This window comes from Micromesistius poutassou, assembly GCF_964030765.1.
Source record: "Micromesistius poutassou genome assembly, chromosome: 2".
Classification (NCBI taxonomy): Eukaryota; Metazoa; Chordata; class Actinopteri; order Gadiformes; family Gadidae; genus Micromesistius; species Micromesistius poutassou.
In genome coordinates, this window is record NC_140272.1 from 11,174,555 (window position 1) to 11,196,362 (window position 21,808).

The 21,808-nt window shown below is 42.8% G+C and overlaps 2 protein-coding genes across 2 annotated transcripts in view; both read left to right on the forward strand.

Annotated features, from left to right (window-relative positions):
- LOC311339432 (keratin, type II cytoskeletal 8-like) overlaps window positions 1-5,402 on the forward strand; it is a gene marked incomplete at both ends in the record, with an annotated part of 38,323 nt that extends 32,921 nt beyond the window's left edge. The window contains 3 exons of the mRNA XM_084464823.1: window positions 1,415-1,529; window positions 5,101-5,207; window positions 5,392-5,402. Of these exons, the coding sequence (XP_084320949.1) occupies window positions 1,415-1,529; window positions 5,101-5,207; window positions 5,392-5,402 (233 nt within the window). The remainder of the gene's footprint in view (window positions 1-1,414; window positions 1,530-5,100; window positions 5,208-5,391) is intronic.
- Window positions 5,403-7,933: 2,531 nt separating this feature from the next.
- vstm2lb (V-set and transmembrane domain containing 2 like b) lies at window positions 7,934-21,067 on the forward strand (the record flags this gene model as incomplete). Its single annotated transcript, XM_084464826.1, has 4 exons — window positions 7,934-8,051; window positions 18,582-18,787; window positions 20,027-20,071; window positions 20,714-21,067. The coding sequence occupies 4 exons, from the start codon at window positions 7,934-7,936 to the stop codon at window positions 21,065-21,067; spliced, it is 723 nt and encodes a 240-aa protein (XP_084320952.1).
- Between the last annotated feature and the right edge of the window lie 741 nt (window positions 21,068-21,808).

Sequence of the window (21,808 nt, forward strand, 5' to 3'; positions counted from 1 at the left end):
TGGGGGTGAGGGGGGGAGTTATATTGCATCTGGCAGTTTATTTGGGGTAGCAAGGCCGAACATGAAACCGTATCATAAAGAAAAGCATCTGGCCACGCTTTCCCAAATCAAATGGAACTGTCTGTGTGTGTGTGTGTGTGTGTGTGTGTGTGTGTGTGTGTGTGTGTGTGTGTGTGTGTGTGTGTGTGTGTGTGTGTGTGTGTGTGTGTGTGCATGTCTTGGTGAATGCGTGGGTGAGCCAAGTGTGTGTGTGTGTGGGGGTGTATGTGCATAGGTGTGTGGATGTGTGTGCAAAGGTGTGTGTGAGTAGTACACACTTGAGAAAGTGTCCCACAATTTACCAACCCTGATTCCTCTTTTCTTCCGCCTTTATTGTGCCGAGAATTTATTTTTGGTTTATGTGTGTTTTCTGATGTCTGTGGAGCATTGGAGAAACCTTGTGTAAATAGAAAACCTCATTCCCTGGCCAAAGCAGACCGGGGAAAAGATAACTGCGGATGCTAGAAAGATATGAGCTATTGAAAAAAAACATCCGCAATGTAATGTAAAACAAAGATATGAAAGCTTATGTGTGAGCCATTACAGCAAAATGTTAATGCAGGCGCTGTGTGTTGCCTTGATTTTCGTCTTGAAGGGCATTGTATACGAGTGTTGTCATGACAACTGTAGTTTATATTGATGCTAATTAGTAGCTGCCCACACAAATGAATTCCAAACAGATCCATTTGGCATTCATGGAGCCGGAAGGAGGACATTTTGTGACAAACCCTTTCTGAAATGCTGTCAAATATGAGTGGTTTCATCAGAGCAGAGGAGAATACATGGGAGTGGTTTCATCACCGCAGAGCACACGAGAAAACATGAACAGAGGACAACAACCTCCCACTTTGACTTCCACAACCAAAAGCCTATTTTCTATTTTCAGGTTGTTGGGTTTGTTAGGTGAAATACCATTTTATATTCAAAGAGAACCGATGTTTGGAAGTGTTGAAAGACATTGGATGTGTCCAAAATACAGCCACACACTCATATTCCCTCGGGATATTGTAAAATTGGCTTGTAATGAAATCTGATTTCATACAAACACATGAAGGAGCTCCAAAAAGCATGGCACATGGAGAGAAATTGCTGAAGCAAGCTGTGTGCATGTCTGTAAACCCTGCTGGCTCATAGTCGTCAACAAGAGAGGGAAATATCTTGACGCACATCCTATCCCACAACATTTCCATTCTCTCATTTAACTACTCAAAAACTCAGCAAACAGTAAATAAACCAACTGATTAATTGCACCTCGAGCTCGCCAATGTCTCACTAAAAAAACAACACACTATCGTCGTCCATGGCCTTCCCCATCATCGTCAAAACGTACATTTAGAGCGTGACTTGTGCTAGACCGGTGACTGTGTGTCTCCAGAGACACAGACCAGAGATACATGTGGTCTTGAAAGCCACGAAAGACGGGACATATTGTGTGATGAAGTGGCTCAGAGGGCGGACACTGCTGCTCACCAGAAGGGCCGTACCGTGTGGTACAAATAGCAAACAACACTGCCTCAGTTGACTCTCACTGTTTTGTTGTTTCTACCCACGCAACCGTCTAAAAGACAGTTATCTTCCTTTCAGTTGCTCTGTCGTTTTACAGTATACAGGACACAGTCTAAATCCTTACTATGGGCTTTATATGGATAAAGCAATAATCCCCAGATTTGGCTAGGAATCCTTTCAAGATTATAATAAACAGTGTCACCCTCCAACCATACCTGTACAAAATACACTTTATAAACTGAAGATACAATGTTACATTTTATTTTGGCTGGTAAATCATTATCATATTTAAATGGTGCCATATGTCGGAGTAATGAATTATCAACTATATATATACATTTATCTTTATTATTATTATGGCATTAATAAGCCTTTGAAAAATAGCACCATTCAAGTTAATCATAGAACTGGTTTGTATGATTAAAGGAAGGATGTAGTCTAATACCTTATGCTACTATATGCCAGAATGGTGTGTCTTTAAATATAGCTTTCATTTAACTAAGCAAAGGGCAGGAACCTTCCAACACACTGCTGGAGGGAGACCAGGTGCTATTGAAGTGGACCAGAGAGAGAGAGAGAGAGAGAGAGAGAGAGAGAGAGAGAGAGAGAGAGAGAGAGAGAGAGAGAGAGAGAGAGAGAGAGAGAGAGAGAGAGAGAGAGAGAGAGAGAGAGAGAGAGAGAGAGAGAGAGAGAGAGAGAGAGAGAGAGAGAGAGAGAGAGAATGCCTAAGGAACAAATGAAAATTGGCAAAAGATTAAAAAGCAGTTGTCAGATGTCTCGTCCCACTGTGTTGAAATGAAAATGCTCAGTTTGTAAAATGGAAAAAATGTATGCCGCCTTTGGAGCAAGAGAATTACTGTTGCTGTATTAACACTGCATGTGTTAATAGGACTGGATGGATCTTTTAAGTGCTTGTTCTACTCACTGCAGACTAGCAATTACTGTAAACACACATTGTTTTAGAGTGGGCTTTTTTTTTTTTCCAAAGCCTTATTATTTCCCCAGACACTTGTGATTAAACACTATAATTACGTACTTGAACAAATGAACTTTACACACTGCAAAGCTGTGTTAAAGAATAAATTGTGAGGATCTTACTGTAATGGCTTTTACCAAAGCACAGATGTATCCACAGCAGAACATACGTCACATGGCAGTGCAGCTTGTGGGTCAGACCTAGTAGATCTTGCAGGTTCTTCCTAAAGATTCCAATGGCAGGAGTTTACAGACTATGGCGTTAACTGACTAACTCAACGGCACTGGAAGTTTCATTTCAGATGTTTCCGGAATTTTGCAATGACAAATTAAACTGACATCTATAATTTGAATACAATGCAATTAATTGCGAAAAAAATAAGCTAATGTTTTTTCAAAAACATTTCAAAATAAGAGCGCAGACATTCCCATTAGAAGACCTCCTTGCCTCTTTCTCTAATATTTTCTCCTGTATACTAGTGCACATGATGTAGGCCTGTTGCCGACGCTGGACACCCCACATGTATCTGAATAAAGGACCTAATTACAGTTCAGCCAAACGGGTCCAAACAAAGGACATCTGATGATGAGCTGAATCCAGTGGCTGAATATTCAAAACCTCATACGCCACCGATTCAGCACACGATGCAAAATACAATTATCGGCCCTGTCTGCTCTCTCTCCCTCTGTCTCTCGCTCTGTGTGTATCCCAGCGTGCCACTGTCAGGCAACATTAGCTCCAGAAGAACAAACGGTAGGCCAATGACATTGACGCCTAATGTGCCAGTGTGCTGCAGCTGCTTGTAAACGCCTCTTTGCCTCTCTGCTGCAGTCAGCCAGTTGGAAATAGGCACAGAAAGGGAACAGTGTGGAGCTGGGGGTGGGGATGGAGGGGAGAGGGGGGGCGGGGGTGGAGGGGAGGTAGGGTGCTGTGGCCAGTGAACCAGGAAATAGTCAAGAGGTTTTGCCCATGGTGTGATTTCTGTTGAATGGCCACTTAGATGGCGCATTGAGACAGAGGAGAGGAGAGGAAAAGTTAGAAGTTAGCATTGTTTGACAAAGTATTACATTTTCAACTCTAGTTCACTTTTTCGCTCTGGATGTTATTTCCTCTTTGTTCTACTGTGAGGTTGGGTTTCATTGGTGTATTTTTCTTCCTGTTATATACCATACACTAAGGTGTGTTTGATTTTCAAGTCCCTGAAAACTTAATTCTTGGTGAATTAGAACAGCATAACGTTGAAGACACTGTCGTTAAGTTTCCCTATTCGGCTGCATAGACCACATCATCCCTAACCTGACCCCCTGGAGGAGCGACACTGTTCTCAGAGAAGAGACATGCCACATCTCCACTCAGACAAAAAGCCGCTTACATTACCCATAACTCACAAGAAAAAAGTAAAGGAAAAAAATATTGCATTGACACGCTAAAGGCTTTCACCATTTCAAAGAGGAAAATGCCAAAGAAGAAAGCGAAAGTGGAGAGACGAGGGAGACGAGAGTAGGGGATGATAAAAAACGCCTCAGGCCCCTTCACTGCCTTCAGACTACATCACGCAGATTGTGCGAAAGGATCCAAAACAAAACGCATAAGCAGTGTGAAGGACAGAACATCCGGGCAGAACATCACGATACTTCAAACGCATGGGCCTGTCCTTAAAGCTGTTATTGTGGCTGATTGGATATACCCTGCACAGCTTCAGAGTTTGGGCCTCATTCATTATTCATGAGCTGTTTCCTAGGCTAGCATTTTATGCGCACTAACAAACCCACACATTAAGATGGAGACGTTGAATGTGAGGCGAGGTGAACGGGAGATCGCTAAAAAATGAGACCACAGCAGGGTAGCAACAGAGAGAAGCTATGATATAAGTGGTTCATTGCTACTTTCCTTTCCCGAATCAACAGATGTGTTACATTTTTCAAAACCTTACTCGAGGATCACTGTGTATTTATACTCTGTTATGTTCACCACCAATATATATTTAAAGACAGGTTGACATTTTTAGATGAATTAAAAGACACTGGAAGGATCGTAGGTTGTTCAACACAATACGTTATTAATACTCAGAGTTGATGTGTGTAAAGCACAATGTTATTTTCATTCACATTGCGTCTATTTGTCTTTAAGCACCACCAGCGATTTAGTATTTCATGCGCCAGGTAAAGAACCCCCCCCCCCCCCCCCCCCGTGTCAAAGAGAGCGCTATAAATTATGGATGTTATGAAGCCCCAGTGGAAGCTGTTGGCTTTGAAATCCACTCCCAGGTGGAGTCCCACTCCCGTCCACTTCCTTCATTTTACCTCTTAACACACTCTCCGTTCAACTGAACCCCACACACACACACACATACACACACACACACACACACATAAACGCATACACTTGGAGACATGCTTCTTTCAGACATGCTTCAAAACACTCACATGACCACAAATACACACACACATACACAAGCACACTTTGATGGAAGTGGGAGGTAGCTGCACTGGGGAGCTGCAGAGTTCAGAGCTTCCAGGAGGCTGCTGGGGGCTTCTTACCTTCATATGTCAGCTTCAATCTTACCCTCATCCACAAAGCACCACCTTCCAGGCTCTTCTGGACTTCCATGGGTCATTGGAGATCATTCAGGACCCCCTGCCTGTCATGGCAGTAATTGGAAAAGTTAATGTGGAAATACACTCAGGTCAGGTTTCCAGGGTTTTCAGTCATTCTTCTGTCGATCGTCATGAAAGCGAGGGTTGAATTCTTTCTTCCCACTGTCATCGTAAAAGTATCAACGGATATGAATCTTTTCAAATTCCCTTGCCGCGTTGTGAATGGGTGACGTGGGACCACCTATGTGTCTCTTCATGCTCTCCGCTCCCCAGATGGCTCCTGATGGGCAGGAGAGCCAGAGAGAGAGTTCCCTTTGATTAAAATTAATTTCTCACAGGAAAAAAAAAATTGGCAATAGGGCTGCATGTTAAATGTCGATATGCAATATGATAACAGGCAGGTGCCTTTTGGCATGGGTGGTTTTTCTTATGGTGCGTTTTACCTTTCCCATTCATCGAAGACTTTCAAATGACTGGGTTGTTGCTATGTGATGAATGATTCATATTTTAAATTCAGAACAGGGAAATTAATTGAATTCATTTTCAATTGTTTAATTAATTAGTAATTAATTAATATAAACTATTTCTTATCAAATGCCATAAAGGATAGCTACAGTGCACCTAATTTGATAAAGAATATTGTTTGACACATTTGTTTATCACAAATATCGTGGAAACGGCTTCATCTGTAGCTGTTTGCCATCATCCACACGCTCAATGGTGTTTTGTTCCCCCAATGGAGCCTTCAAGGCAGCGCAGCCTGGAATGCACTCCCCGCCCCCAACAGTTTCAGCCAATCACAGCACTGCTGCTAGCTTTAAACTTCCCCTCGTTCCCTCTTTCTGCATTGAGTGAGCTCTACACTGGTAAGGTATGTAGATATTTAACGACAGTATTTTGAACTAACAATTTTGATTTTGTATTTTGACAATATTTAAAAATGTAAGTTGCGTGTCCTTTGAAATATAGCCAGAACTAACTGTTAAGGTTTTCTTGGAGAAAGGGATTGTTGCCCGCGATTGTTGCCTGGGGTTGTCTCCCGCCGGAGCCCCGCTGCCCGTGGTTGTCTCTCGCCGGAGCCCCGCTGCCCACTGCTGCGAGGCTTCGGCAGAAGACAACCCCGGGCAACAGGCAGCGGGGTTCCGGTGGGAGACAATGCCGGGCTGCCTCAGCGGTAGCCAGCATTACAGAGTTGGGGTGGAGGCAGCCTGTTGTATTGCACTACCTTCAATGCAGCTTGGGTTATGTTGTCACACTGGGTAACTCAGAGGTATCCAGTAGTTGAACTGTAGGACACCTAGACATAAGTAGGTTAAGACAGACTGACTTCCACCTAGCTCTGAAATGCTGGCTACCTCTGAGGCAGCCTGTTGAATTTCCGTGGCCATTCAAGATGCAACATGGAGGAGAAAGGGATTGTTGCCCGGGATTGTCCACCGGAGCCCCGCTGCCTGCTGCCTGTTGTCCGGGGTTGTCTCCCGCCGGAGTCCCGCTGCCCGCCGGAGTCCCGCTGCCCGCCGAAGTCCCGCTGCCCGCCGGAGTCCCGTTGCCCGCTGCCGCGGGGCTCCAGCGGAAGACATCCCCAGGCAACGGGCAGCAGGGCTCCGCCGGGCAGCGGGGCTCCGGCAACAATCGCGGGCAACAATCCCTTTCTCCAAGAAAACCTTAACAGCTAGTTCTGGCTATATTTCAAAGGACACACAACATACATTTTTTTATATTGTATAATAAATTTATTACTATCAAAATCGTAAGGTCAAAATACTGTCGTTGAATATCTACTTACCTTACCAGTGTAGAGCTCACTCAATGCAGAAAGAGGGAACGAGGTGAAGTTTAAATCTAGCAGCAAGTGCTGTGATTGGCTGAAACTGTTGGGGGCGGGGAGTGCCTTCCAGGATCTGTTTGTTAAACAAAATAAACTTTGTTTAATGTGAGAGAATAACAATGCGCCATAATCCTTCTCCCCAATTAGTAGCCCAGAATCTTGGCTAACGACCACCACCGTACACGGTCTTAATGATGTCCATGGGACGCCGCACATGATGAAACACACCTGGGAGAAAACACGGGTAGCAGCCGCAGCTGTTTTAAACAGCTTGTAGCCGGTAGATGTTTGGGGTAGATGTATGGTGGATCCCCGGGTTGCTCGTGTAAGACTGATGTCCGTTATCTGGCTCACAGGGTCAATATATTTCACCGGCATCGTACACAAAGCTGCACGGCGTAATACAAAGCCAATAACAAATGACTCAGCGTGCAGGTATCAAACTACACTATAGGAACAGAACACCCCCTTCCCTGTGCGGAATGGTGAAAGTAGTGCAAATCTGAATAAACATGGGAGAAAAAAGTTGCATTTTTGTTCGATGGTTTCAGATGTAAAATGCTAACCGAAATTGAGTAAACTTGACTTATAAGTGACAGGAACAGTCCTCGCCTCGAGCTACAGCCTGAGCCTGCTTTACAGAGAACGGTAGCCTGTCGAAGATAGCGTTATGGATCACTCCGCCCATCTGATTTACCATATGAGCCGGAGCACCTGTCTCGCTGGGTCTCTCCATCCGCCTCTTTAAGCACCTCTCACTGGCGCGCCGAGGAAACCTCCCAGCGGCGGTTGCTGTAGTATGTTGTCAACGGAGAATCGCGCCTCTAATTATACTTTTTTGGGGATTGCCTTATTCATTGAAGACTTATTCAAACTAGAAAGGCTGTTAAAAGTGATTGATATTATACTCCCAATGTGATATTTATATATATATATATATATATATATGTATATATATATATATCGCTCGAAATAGGATCTGAAGCAATGGGGGCGTTTGGAGTGATGATAGGGATGTTGCATTACGCCGGGCTTTATGTTCAGATTAACTCCGCTTTCAAGACTGTTGGATTTGGCGAAGTAGACAATTACCTCACTGGAAATGGTAATTTATACTCACCTTCTTTGTTTTAATCGATATTTATTTTTTGTGGATGTTTACGCTCAAATGAAGTAGGCCTACCAAACGGAGTTATGATACTTAACATAATGTGTTGTAGTTAAAATGTGCAATGCAATTCGTCAATCTTAATCAGATGATTAACCAAAAGACCATTGCAAACTCTATTGTATTATCTAGCTGTCTATCTATCTATCTATCTATATTCATAGCTATATTTTCCCTTTCATGTGAAATATTATAGTAAGGGTTTTACATTTACATTTAGATGTGACCTGCATGAAAATACTTGATAGATATATTACATATATTGAAATAATAAATATCTCAATCTTGACAGTCAACAACAAAGTCGTAAAAGTATAGTATAACACATAGCATAAAAGTATAATATAGAAGTGTATTATTAACAATTAAACTCACAGTCACATTTTGAATAAAACTAACATTTCTCTGTAACTTTTGAAAACTATTGCTGAGAATGTCAATCCCATAATGCCAACCCTCCTGACTGATATTCAAGAAGTGCATTATGTTCATTTGAAAAAAACAATACTTTTGCTGTTTGGGACACACACCTGTGTGCTTGGCATGTGCGTGGTTCATCTCAGATCAATGTCGCTGAAGGAAAATGTTCCTTCTAGTTTTGAGAGAGTGTAAAGAGTATAAATGTCTATTTATTTTTTATTTACATGACTATGGCACCATGGGTTAATAATCAGATCCTCTTGATCCAAACAATTATTTCTAACCAATTGTTTGGTCCCCTGATATGTTTTAAATCATGCCCAGGTTGCATTCATTCCACCAGATATGGTCTAAAACACTCACTGTGTCATACATGTCAGGTCCACAGCTTTTTTTCTTTGGTTGAAGACCGTTATGAATGCACCAAAACAGATCGTTTTTTCTATTCCGTTGAAACGGCTCATGTCGTAAGCATGATAGGGTTGCAATGACTTGTTTGTTGTTCGTTTTTTCGCATATTGACCATGCTCCATATTACACACCACTGCAGCTCCGTCTCTCTCTCTCTCTCTCTCTCTCTCTCTCTCTCTCTCTCTCTCTCTCTCTCTCTCTCTCTCGCGCGCTACTGTCCCCCCATAGATTTACTGTAATTCAATGAAAAAGTGTGTGATTACCACTTCATCATCGTGTCTCCACCGGCAGTCCCAGGAGCCGCCCTCTGCTTAACTTTGTATCTTTAGCTCAATTTAACTTGGATACAGAGTAGCTCTGCAATGGATTAGCTGCCCTTGACAGGTTGGAAAATCAATTAGTACCCTGCTTCCAGTGGGAGTTAATTAAATAGGGTATTAACCGCTGTTTGTCCAACGTTCAGACTGTAGCCGTATAGTCACCAGTCCAGAGAGGAGAGATCGACAACAATGAGGCTATGAAAGGGACCTGCAGATATTTGATGAAATTCAGCCACAAAGGACCCATTGAAATCGCTGCTAAACATCATAACATGCAATGTTTCTCTATCGTTGTGAAACGAGAGCAGCTGTTTTCTTGTGACGTTATCACCAGATGTTCCTCTGGCCAGGCACGGGTTGGCCAGGTTGGTGATGAATTGCCCCCCAGGCGGCGGCAGAGAGGGAGGGACAGAGGGAGGGAGGGAAGGAGGGAGAGACAGAGAGAGAGATGGAGAGAGAGAGATGGAGAAAGAGATGGAGAGAGAGAGAGATGGGGAGAGAGAGACAGAGAGAGAGATGGAGAAAGAGAGAGATGGAGAGAGAGACAGACAGAGAGAGAGGGAGAGAGAGACAGAGAGAGAGACAATCCTTCATGTAGAACAGAGATCCCTTTCTTATGTGCGCCGGTCCAGAGAAACCCTCCTTAGATGCTTGTTTATTTCCGATAAGAGTGGTTAGCCCCTGTCACAGTTGGCTGCTGTCCCCACCCCTCCACACACAATTATTGTGTGTGTGTGTGTGTGTGTGTATGTCAGTGTGAATGCAGTTATCGGGCACATTGTGATAACCTAACCAAGTATCTTCCATCTCCCACCATCACCTCTATTCACGTCTCCAGTGTACGGCAACACAACCCTCCTTCTGCACCTGACTTCTACTTGAATGGATGTTCTCGTTCAGACCGTGGATCCCATGTGGAGCCACTGGAGGTATTGTCAGACAGGAGAGAGAGAGAGAGAGAGAGAGAGAGAGAGAGAGAGAGAGAGAGAGAGAGAGACAGAGAGAGAGAGACAGAGAGAGAGAGAGAGTATTGTTAGCAGTGTGGTGGTGGAGGACCGGAGACGGATGGGCCTGGTGGCTGTGGTTTGTCCCTAGAGAGAGGAGACAAATGATGAGGGGCAGGGCAGTATTGGGCTGAATATATATACTGTAGGTTGAAAGGGGCAGAGGTATGCCTTTCCTGCTTCCTGTTTATTTCACCAAGTCATTTCACCAAAGATAAATGTATTTGCGAGTGGGTGAGGCTATTCGTAACCGGATTGTATTAAGTGTATTTTAACACTCATAAAGTCTAAATGGTGGTGATTTAAAACCTTTCAGGCACTATTTTAAAGATTGCTCCTGCTGGGTGAGTTTGTGTTCACCAATTACAAGCTTACAGATCTGCGACATGATTAGTAAAAACAAATATAAAGGGAAAGAAAGTGAATCGCCCCATTTACTCAGAGTTGGCTCACCATCAGACTTTAGATGTGAATCAATAGTATTTTTGAGACAAGCCACATGGAGCCAACTGGGTTCGATCTCTGGCACCACTATGAGTCCCTTTGGATAAAAGTGTGTTAGCCTGTCCAGATTATAGGAGGGAGTCCTGGTTAATATTGCTGAGATGCCAAGATTTAGTTGACTAATGAGGGTCTTAATATCTTAAAGAAACTTAAAAAACTTAAAGAAACTTAAAGAGAGTTAAAAGTTATTATGGTTAAATGTATTTAATATGTAATTCATGAAGCTTCAGTTCCAAGAAGTACATTTTTAGAGTGTTAGTGTGTGACTATATTTCAGTTCAGGCTACAGTTCAAGTTCAGGCAAGTAAGCTGGGGTATAAAATGTCAGTCAAATCATACAAAATAAATAATTAAAATGCAGAGGTCAGGCCACAGTAAACTTTGGAAGTTTATCTATTGCTATATATATATATATATATATATATAGATAGAGAGAGAGACAGAGAGAGAGAGAGTTTATGCAGTTTCAAACAAAGAAATATTTGACGAAGAGAGAGTAGGTCAGTCAGTCATTTTTCATACTATCTTACGTTTTTTCACACATCCAATAGGGTGAAATATTAAATGCCTCATGTGTGATAGTCTGACTCTGTTGCTTAGTTTCCATTCTCCACCTGTCCACCAGATGTCATTAGACTTTTCCCCTTGCTTCACTGATCCTGCCACTCCCATCTGAAATCACTTCCTTCCCCTCACCTGAGCTCCCTTGCCAATCTTCCGACCTACACCTCATTCCCTCAGCAGTCTCTCCCCATAGGCCTATATACCATTTCACTTTCTTTGTTTCTTTGGAGGTCAGTATTATATATATATATATAACTGCTTTTGTGTCATTTCCCATGTGTTCCTGCTGCCCTGCCCTGGTCGTGACATCATAGTCAGTTGGATGATAGTATAGATTTGCTATTATGTTATTACCCCTATAGAGCATCACTGGAAATTATCCTTTATGTATATATTTGTAAGCAAATTTGATCCTTTCTATTTACAAATGCATGATATTTGACTACAGGCTCCTCTGCTAAGTCCATAGCTAATATCTAGTCATCCAAAGCCATACCTTCCGGTCAAGGTATAGGAACCATATATATATATATACATACCAACACAGAATAAAACACTTTCTCCAGGGCAGCAACACTAGCCAGGAGATAACGCTGGCGTTTATGAGAGCAAGAGAGAGAGAGATGTTATGAGTCTCGCCTGAAGGCCCCCAAGCTCCGCTACGTGGTGTCACCTTCAGCAGTGGGTCCCGGACGGCCCTGAAGTGTGTGTGTGTGTGTGGCATGGGGAAGGTGGAACAGGCCCCTGCCGTAGCGTCCGTCCCTGGGGCCTTGAGGAATGCACTCCCGGAGCCCCGGCCTATCAGCCGTAACAGGCAGACGGGTGCTCACTTGATTACCCACACCTTTTGTATTTCATTATTCTGCCTTCCACCTAGAACTGAGAGCGAAGGAAGGCCATTACTCCCTCTCAAGGAGAGGACTTCGCCGTCGTCTTCACCACACCCCTCCCCCCCTTACTGCCACACAAACAGACTACATGAACAGAGTTTTCTTCGGTTTGTCGTTTCTTTTGTGGTTATAGTAGTTTTTCCTAGTGGTTTGAAACTAGGCTGTACATAAATCTGTTCATGCCCTCAATGGATGGTGCAACTTTTTTTGACTTTGTCATTGCAAGATCATTATTAACATTACGTTAAGCATTCATTGCCGTAAACTAAAAGACAAATATAAACACATTAGAGATAAACACATTAGAGAAGGTGTTGATATTAGCCACGTACGATATTAGTGCTACTTTCACTGGCCTCTGACATGGGAATCAGGTCCGCTGGCTTTTTGTGGCAGCAACGTCTACACTTCTTCTTCTCACTGAATCTGTATGCGAGTCTGATGGGGGAGTCATAGTCCTCCTTTTTAGTAATCTCAGATCCACCGTCTATGTTACAGCAGAACATCTGGGGGGAGAAGGCACATGGCCTGGGGTGGAAACCAAAAACTGATCGGGCGGAGTTAAGCTTTGTTTCCTGTTTCATTAAGGGGAAATTCGACCAAAGTAAAACACATTAGAGTGAGTGGACATAGCTTTCAGAAGAGCATTTTAATATGTTTATTTCTAAAGTGGCCAGTTTACACAGAGTTGATATGAAACCTTTACAGACACTGTATTACAGTTGACTAGTGCTGTCTGGGTTTGTGTTCACAGTTAATAGCCAATTATGCGCCTACAGATCTCCAGCAACATGATTGGCCTAAACAAATAAGAAGCAAGAGGTAAACACTCCGCTCACCCAGATTTGAGCTCATCTGCCATTTGACATTCGATTATTCATCCAAGGTTCGGTCTGTGGAACTACCATTTTAGAAGCTGTCCTCTCGGTGAGGATGTGTGACTGCTCTTGAGTTTAGAGATGTCTGTACTTAACCTGCAGATGGAATCCCAATAGTGCTCTCAGCTGATAGCTTGCAGCTGAGCCCCTCTTCAAAACCCCATCTTTCTATCTATACCCTTGACCTGTTCTTTGTTCTTACACACATACAACTTACCTACTGGTGAGTTGGTGTGTTCTTCCATGTTATAATTACGTGTGTGATGCTCTTTCATTCACAGCGGCTATTGATTTGCAAATCAACACACACACATACACATACACATACATATTTGTTTTGGAAATGAACAGCTCATTGATGAGAGATATTGGAAGTTAACAGTGCTTCCATGATGCAAAGGGTCAAAGTAACACAAACATCAATAACATTCTTAACGGAATCATCATTTATATATTCTTTCTGTGATTTGAGTGGGTCAGAAGACAACTCAACACATCTCTCTCTATCTCTCCCTCTCTCTTTATCTCTCTCTTTGTTTGCTCAACAGTTGGAATAGCTTCAGGTTCGTTGTAGTTAGCCAGAAAGAAAAAGAGCACAGCATCCCAACGGGTGGAAGAGAAAAGGGCGAGAAAGATGGAGACAGAGAGAATGACAGATCCACCTCTCTGTGCCGCTTGCAACATATCCATCTCCGTTTGCATGGCACTCACTGAAAATCAGATCGAAGCGATACTTCTGGATTCAAGCTGTGTGTCTTCATTTCCTCGGATATTGTACACTTCAGCCTCGCTATATTTCATTATTTTCCTCCCTTTCGTCTTAAATCTTTAATGAGTTTTCAGTGGATAGGCCTACCACAACACAAGCAGCCATCCCTTTGTTGTTTTGGACCTGAATATATTGCTGCCCGTGAACTAACACAGTTAAAAACTGCACCCAGGGGCACATTTTTTAAATCTGTTTGCTTGCATCAAAACAAGCCTCACATACCACCTCTAAAAGTGGATTATGACAGTATTCCCTTTATGAAAATCTATACTTAGAAATGGGGCAGGCAAACCCGTCATATGAACAGTAGCTTCAGCTGCCTCAGAGGGGAGTCGCAACTTATCGATTATCGCAAGGCCCATGCTTTGCTCATCATGCTAAAATGTATGATCTGTGAATATGTTTGTATCGATTGAATTTAATTTGTTTCATACAAACAACCAAACCGTCTGGAATGATTCTGTGAGCAGGCTGTGTTGGGTCTTCCATCGACACACTCGCTGTTGTCTCTCAGGGGCAGTGATCAGGGCATCTGCGAAGCCAAGCGTTTTGACAAGTGTCAGATCAATAAAACCAAGACAGAGAGGAGGAAGACGAGGAGTGAGGGCCATCAGAGACAGGAAGGAGGACTGCCCGTCCAAAGGTTTTTACATCCATCGATGGCGTTGGCATAGTACTGATGTTAGCTTCATTATGTTTGTCTTTGTTTGAACAGTTAATTTGACTCGATGAAATACAAATGGAAGAATGTAATAATAATAATAATAATACATTTAATTTATATAGCACTTTTCTAGACACTCAAGACACCCAAAGCGCTTTACAGTGAAGGGGGGACCTCACTAACCACCACCAATGTGTAGCACCCACTTGGGTGATGCATGGCAGCCAATCAGCGCCAGAATGCTCACCACACACCAGCTTGATGTGGAGAGTGAGGAAATTAATGAATGAGCCAATTATACAGGGGGATGATTAGGGGGCCAGATTGAATGAGCCTGTTTGGGCAGTTTTACATGTACATTTACATGAGATGCATTGTACGTTAAATACTGCAACTGCAGTTGGTAAATACTGCAGTATTTACCAACAAAAACTTTTGATACCATACAAAATCAAATAGCGTTGACTGAAAAGCAACAGCATTATGTTGTAAAGCATTTACATTTCTTACATTTTAAAAAATTGCTATAAAAAAAAAGCAACCCCTACATTTCCGTGGGCAACTCTGTTTTAAATACATTCACAGTGTTTGTTTTTACCTTTGTAGGGCCGACTCTCCATCTGCTCAGAATAAGAAAAGATACTCAACCTTTCTCTTTGATCTTTGCTGCAGTTTCTGACTGCCTGGTGTGATTGGAGACACAATGAACGTGTGTGTGTGCATGTGCCTGTGTCTGCATGCTTGAGTGAATGCTTGAGTGAGTGTGTGTCTGTGTCTGTGTACATGTGTGCCCGCTTGTGTGTGTATGTATATCTGGAATGGAATAAGCTGTCAGAAAAGATTATTATTTAGCAATGGCTCAAACCCTGGAAAGCCTGGAAGAGTGGCAGAAAGGGAAGATTCTACTCTTATACACACACACACACACACACACACACACACACACACACACACACACACACACACATCTCAGAGCTGGGGATCAGAATGGCAGTGTAGTGACCTTGCAGGCCTGAACCTTGTCCCCAGTGGTCCCTAGCTCACCCCCCACAACGAGGACTTGCTCCTGCAGATCCTGGTCCTTCATAGCCCTTGACTGCACTTTCAAATCGAGAAAGAAGAAAAAAATATTTATGTGTATGTATGTGTTTGTGTGTGTGCCCGTGCATGCATACGTTATTTTTTACAACATATTCTATTCATCGTGACAGATGTTGCTCTCACATCTCTGCCACTAAGATATTCCAAGGACATAAATATAACAATCGAGACGATTTTTCATACAGAAACTTTTTTTCAATAAGGTACGTGCAGCTCTCAGCTGTTAAAGTGAAGACTTTTCACAGTAGTTATATGTGGCTGGGTTGGGCTGATATGTTTAATGCATGCAGGGTACAGAGCGATGTCTTTCTGTTTGATTCTAGCTTTCCAAGGTGGAAAAATGATTTTGAGCCACTATAGCTCCGGGGGCTGGGGGCCCTATGGAACCACTGGAGAGAATCAGTGAACAGTCATACACCTTGGGATTCCCTGCACAGCAACAGAGCGCTATGAGGAGTAGTATAGAGGAGTCGACTACAGAAGATTGTCTCTGTTACTGAGCAACAGGCATGGAACACGCACACACACACACACACACACACACACACGCACAGACCATCACACATATATACCAGCAAGAGATTGAAAAAAAAAATGAAATGAATGAATGACCTTGACCCTGAAATGACCTTGAAGCTCTCTCAACTCCAGAAGTCCTCAATTAACTATGTTCACAGACACAGACAGACACACACACACACACACACACACACACACACACACACACACACACACACACACACACACACACACACACAGGGCATGGCCAATTGAATTACATCTTACATTTTAAAATGTATGTACATTTTAGAAAGACTAAGATGACATGATGATTGAATACAATACATATTTAGTCTTAGCTAACTAAGGCAGGCACAGAGGAAATATTGAACATGTCATCAATTAGCCAGGCGATAGTAATGGTGATTCAAAACTATGCTCCTACATTGAGATATTGCAACGTTTATTATGAGAAGTACTCCTAGTCACTCAACAGATCAGGCATAGAGAGCCAGCTCAAAGCACTGTAGCATGGCTCTTATGCGTCACCGTTTTGATTGACAGCGCTGAGAGAACAATATGTTCTCCTGTGTCCGTGTACCGAAATCACCTGATCTCAACGATAGGAGTTTGTTATTTGCCCTTGGATCTGTCAGTCTTTCAAGAGGAAAGAACAAGGAAGGAAGTACGGCAGGAGAAAGGGGAGAGAGGGGAGGGGGCAAGACCGAGAGACAGAAATTAAACAGGAGTGTGTATTTAATGAAATAATAAACATTGTGTGCCGTTGTTTTTTGCACAAACTCAAGCTACTGTTAAAGGAGTATCTTTATTGACTATCCTCTCGAGACAGAGACAGCTCTATTTAATATTCCTCAATATATCCTCAATAATATTGATGTGATTTTAGTTTGAATGCAATGCCTCTGTAAGCACGGGTACTCTTCTATAAAGCTAGCCCTTACGATAACATTCAGCGCTTGCATTCTGTGTTGACTTTTCTATTACTCATATGTTTAATGGGTAAGAGTTAGAATTGTACATATTGTTATGGTCCATTTTGTATCTCGTCAAAATATGTATTATCGGTTCTTACTTTAATTGAGATCTATTCAAATCTTATTGTCACAACCATTCCACCCCTATGAATCATAGATATAAAAAGATAGACTCCGCATTGGCCTTTGGATCATACGTCAACATCACCCCCATATTTAAGAGGCCAAGACAAGTTAACGGGGTAGCTGCAGTTTTTCTGGATAAAAACCACCATCCACCAAACCACCTTTGACCTTTGTCAACCACTTTAAATAGGTCATTTGTTATCAAGGGTTTATGATCAACATGGAGTAAAACCTTTTCTTTTTACAAAATACATATTTTATGATTTAATGCGATGATGAAAATCCGCTAATCTGATTTTCATGTGTTTTCCCATAATTTCAAGGGGGCCCGACAGTTGATTGGTTTTCCTTGAAAGCAATGACACTTTCTACTCAGTGTAGTGCGGTTTACTCTCTGACAGAATTCATGTTCGTCTTCCACTCTCTATGCCTCCTCCTCTTTCTCCCTGTGTATCTGTAGATCCTGCCCTCTCTCAGTCTTTACATCTCCCCATATTCATACCATGTTATTAATCGTACTGCTCCTTTGAGTTCAATCTATCTAACACTATTGGGACATTTATTTAGCAACTCCTATCTGAAGCTTCTCCCTGCTCCCCCAGGAGACATTCACCCATATTACAATATAGATTCTAACACATTACCCTAAATTTCCTCAGCAATCACAGCCCCGCAAATAGTAGGCTAACAAAAGCAATACAAAGAAATCTATTAGTTCAGTAGTTCCCATGCAGGCCTGTGATATTTTCACATGGTCATTACACCGATACAGCCAGCAGCAGGAAGAGAGTGAGAGGGAGAGAGAGAAACAAAAGTGAAAGAGAGGGCAGTAGAGGGGTAGAGCATGTTTAAGAGGTTGTATAATCGAGAGCCTAATGGGGTGTGATGCATTAAATGGCCATTTGTGACTTGTGACACAATTAGCATGCTACAAAAAACACAGTCAATGCTAGGTGGAATTGGCACTGAACTGATGGTAATGATTGACTTTCATGTGATTTAACCTCGCTCTGATGTGTCTCAAGGTATACATTGTATTTGGCTCTGGGTTTGAAACCTGATGTCTTCATGTAGACATCCCAGAGCAAACCTAACCCGGATCCTCTAAATCTCATTCATGGTTATTAGTATTAGATTAGATTATTAGTCAGCATGTTATGCTAAATAAGAATGATGTCCTATCTCTCTCTCTCTCTCTCTCTCTCTCTCTCTCTCTCTCTCTCTCTCTCTCTCTCTCTCTCTCCCCCTCTCTATCACTCACTACCTTTTGCTCCCACTCTCCCCATCTCCCTCATCTCTCTCTGTGCTCTCTCTCCCCAGCGATCTTCACCGAGGTTCCCCATGACACGACCACCCAGAGCGGGGAGGATGTAGAGATGGCCTGCTCCTTCCGGGGGGCTGGCGCTCCGTCCTACTCCCTGGAAATCCAGTGGTGGTACACGAAGAAACACAGGAGCTGGCAGCAGCAGCAGCAGGAGGAGGAGGAGGAGGAACACAGGCCAGGCCAGACCATCAGCACCAACCAGGTGAGAAACAGAGGACATTGGTCTTGGAATATAATGTGACATTGAAAGGAATTTGAAGAAAAGGGCCACAAGCTATTCATAGCATTAGCAGCATTATCATGCGTTTGACGTTAAAGCAGAGCAGCACTGTGTGTGAAATTATCTGCTGTTTTGCTGCCAGGGGATTCAACTAAGTATAACTTGCAGTAAATTGCCTTTTGTGTTAGCGCTATGAAAGCTTACTTCTCATTCAAATTAGATTGTAATTAATGTTTTTTTTAACTGAGGTTTCTTACAGATCAGAAAAAAACATGATTATCTGTTTCTCAGTGTTTTATATTCTAATATATAGCATTTTAAAAGCAACAGGTTGGGTAAAAAGACTACAGTCATTTGTCCTATTCACCCTTTTTTATTTAGATTGTACCTCCTCTCTTTCCTCCACTCCAGACTAATAAAGACTTTCTTTTTTGTAGAACACCAGAGGCTTCATTTATTATGGATGACTTTGCATCCGACCAATCTAGTCACATGTTTCTCACATGCATCATGGAGACACACATGCAATATTAGCCACAACAGAAAGCCTGCGGCACAGGAAGGGATTGATAATTGCTGATTAGCCTTCACTAGCATTGGGGAAACATGTTAGCTTCCCCAACATGAGGGAGCTCAGACCCCTATTGCGCCTCGAGACACTATAATTGGCACCAAAGAAGAAATAGATTTCTTAAATCTCTGTCTCTCTCCTCCTGCATTATTCATACCTATACCCAGAAGAATACCTTGTTGCCCCCCCCCCCCCCACAGCAGCTCTCATCTGAGTAGATTGGAGCACACACTCACACAAACACACACACACACACACACACACACACACACACACACACACAAGCAGGCACTCACTCACACAGGCAGGCATATACCGTATGTGTGCACACAGTTATTCATGCATACATACACACACAGGCACGCACACACACTCACGCATACAAGCATGTACTAGCACATACACACTCTCTCTTCCTCGTACGTGCACAAACATCGCTCATCAGGCTTGATGTTGTAGAAGTTTTTTTTAACAGAACAGTAATATGAATAGGCAAAGCTCTTTTCTAATGGTCTTTTGGATCTTTTAAAGTATACACAACGTAAACAACTCTCTGCTGCTATGAAGCAAGTAGACAAGCTGTTAATTGTGGACGGTGCTCACCTTATCTTTAATTTGCTCAAAACATGTTCTTTGTTAACTGTGTGCAGGTGGTGCCTCTGGAGAAGATGTCCAAGGATGCTACCAAAATAAGTGTGAGTCAAAACTTAGACTAGAAGTCCTAGACTTTCAGTGCTTAGACTATTTGCATTGATTAATTTACTATATGTTTGCGTCCTTGAGCAAGATGCCCTTACCCCTACCTGCTCAAAAATGATGAGAAACCACTTAGCGGACGCATTAATCAAAAGCAATTTAGGGTGAATTTATTAATATCATCAATCAGCATTCAGATAGTTGATAGGTATCTTGCTCAAGGATGAAATCTTGTTTCAAACTCAGAAACATTCGGCAGGGAATCAAACACATGGGAGTCACTTTGGATAATTTTTTTCTGATTTGTATGCATTTTATGAACAGGCGAGAGGTAGGAAAGTGGATTGGAAGCGAGAATGAATGAAATGCAGCATAGGATGGCAGGTCTGACTCCAACCTTAGTCACTACAAGGCGTATCGCCTGTCTAGTCATAGCACCTTGTTAGCTCTTAGTGCCACTGAGCCTTCCGCATCTGCTGAGAACCACAGTCAAATCAAGTCAAGTCAGGTTTATTTTTAGAGCCCTTTGAAACAACAACAGTTGACCAAAGTGCTGTACAAATCAACTATCTAGGTAACAGTTAAAATACTCTGTAAAAAGCGTCTCCTATTAAATGCCTGACACCTGTTGGGCCCGCCAGGTGGTGAAGGTCGCCGGCAGCAACATCTCCCACAAACTGCGCCTGTCCAGCGTCAAGCCGTCCGACGAGGGCACCTACGAGTGCCGCGTCATCGACTTCAGCGGCAGCGTGCCCCAGCACCACCGCGCCCACGCCTACCTCCACGTGGAGCCACACGGACCCAGCCTGAGAGCAGCCGACCGGGATCAGCAGACCTCCAGGCCCCAGCAGACCTCCAGGCCCCAGGCGTCCGGCGGCCACCTGCATGCCCACCCCGGGCACCAGGTGGCGGGGAAGGAGCTGAAGAGACAAGAGGCCGGTGGTGGCGGGGGTGGGGGTGTTACTGGCTGTGGAGAAGACTGTAAGGTGCTGTAAGCTGGTGCATAGGAGGAGGGGGAGGTACAGATTAGAGAGAGAGAGAGAGAGAGAGAGAGAGCGTGCATGTTTCTGATGTTTCCACTATAAAGGTTGTATATCATTTAACACCATGAAGGACCAGACCTGGACCCTTTGTGTTTATTTAACAAAACACACTCAGTGGATTGTTATTTGGGTCTCATGTAGACATTTAGTTTGTTTCGATGCCTGTGTTGTTGAACGCCAAATAAGGGCATGCTAATATGTCACTAAGTCCATTAAGTTCCCTTCATTTTAGTTTTTTGCTTTCTTGTGTTTTAGTTTTTTTTTCATTAGCTTGCAGTCTACGTTTATGTGACTGTAAGTCGGTGACCGCCAGATAAAAGTGACTAATGGGTGTCAGGGAGGTTCCCTTTTCCTTTACTGTTGTAGGGGTAATTAGGATAGATGTTGTTTCTGTTTTAGTATCGGAAATTGTACAATTTAGAAGACAGAATATTCGGCAATATGACTAAACTAAAATGTATTCAACTAATAAAAAGAGCCTAAGAGACATTTTCCACTCCTTTTCAAATTATATTTCAGAACAAATGTCAAATGGCTCAATGTTTTTTTTTTTTTGGAGCACAGCTGCTGACAAAACATAAGCTAAGATAGCTATTTTGATGTTAATGTATTTGTATGCATTTATTTTAAATTTAAATACCCTATATGTAGCAGTGTGTGTTGTTTGGTGAAGTACAAATGCTCTGTCTTTGT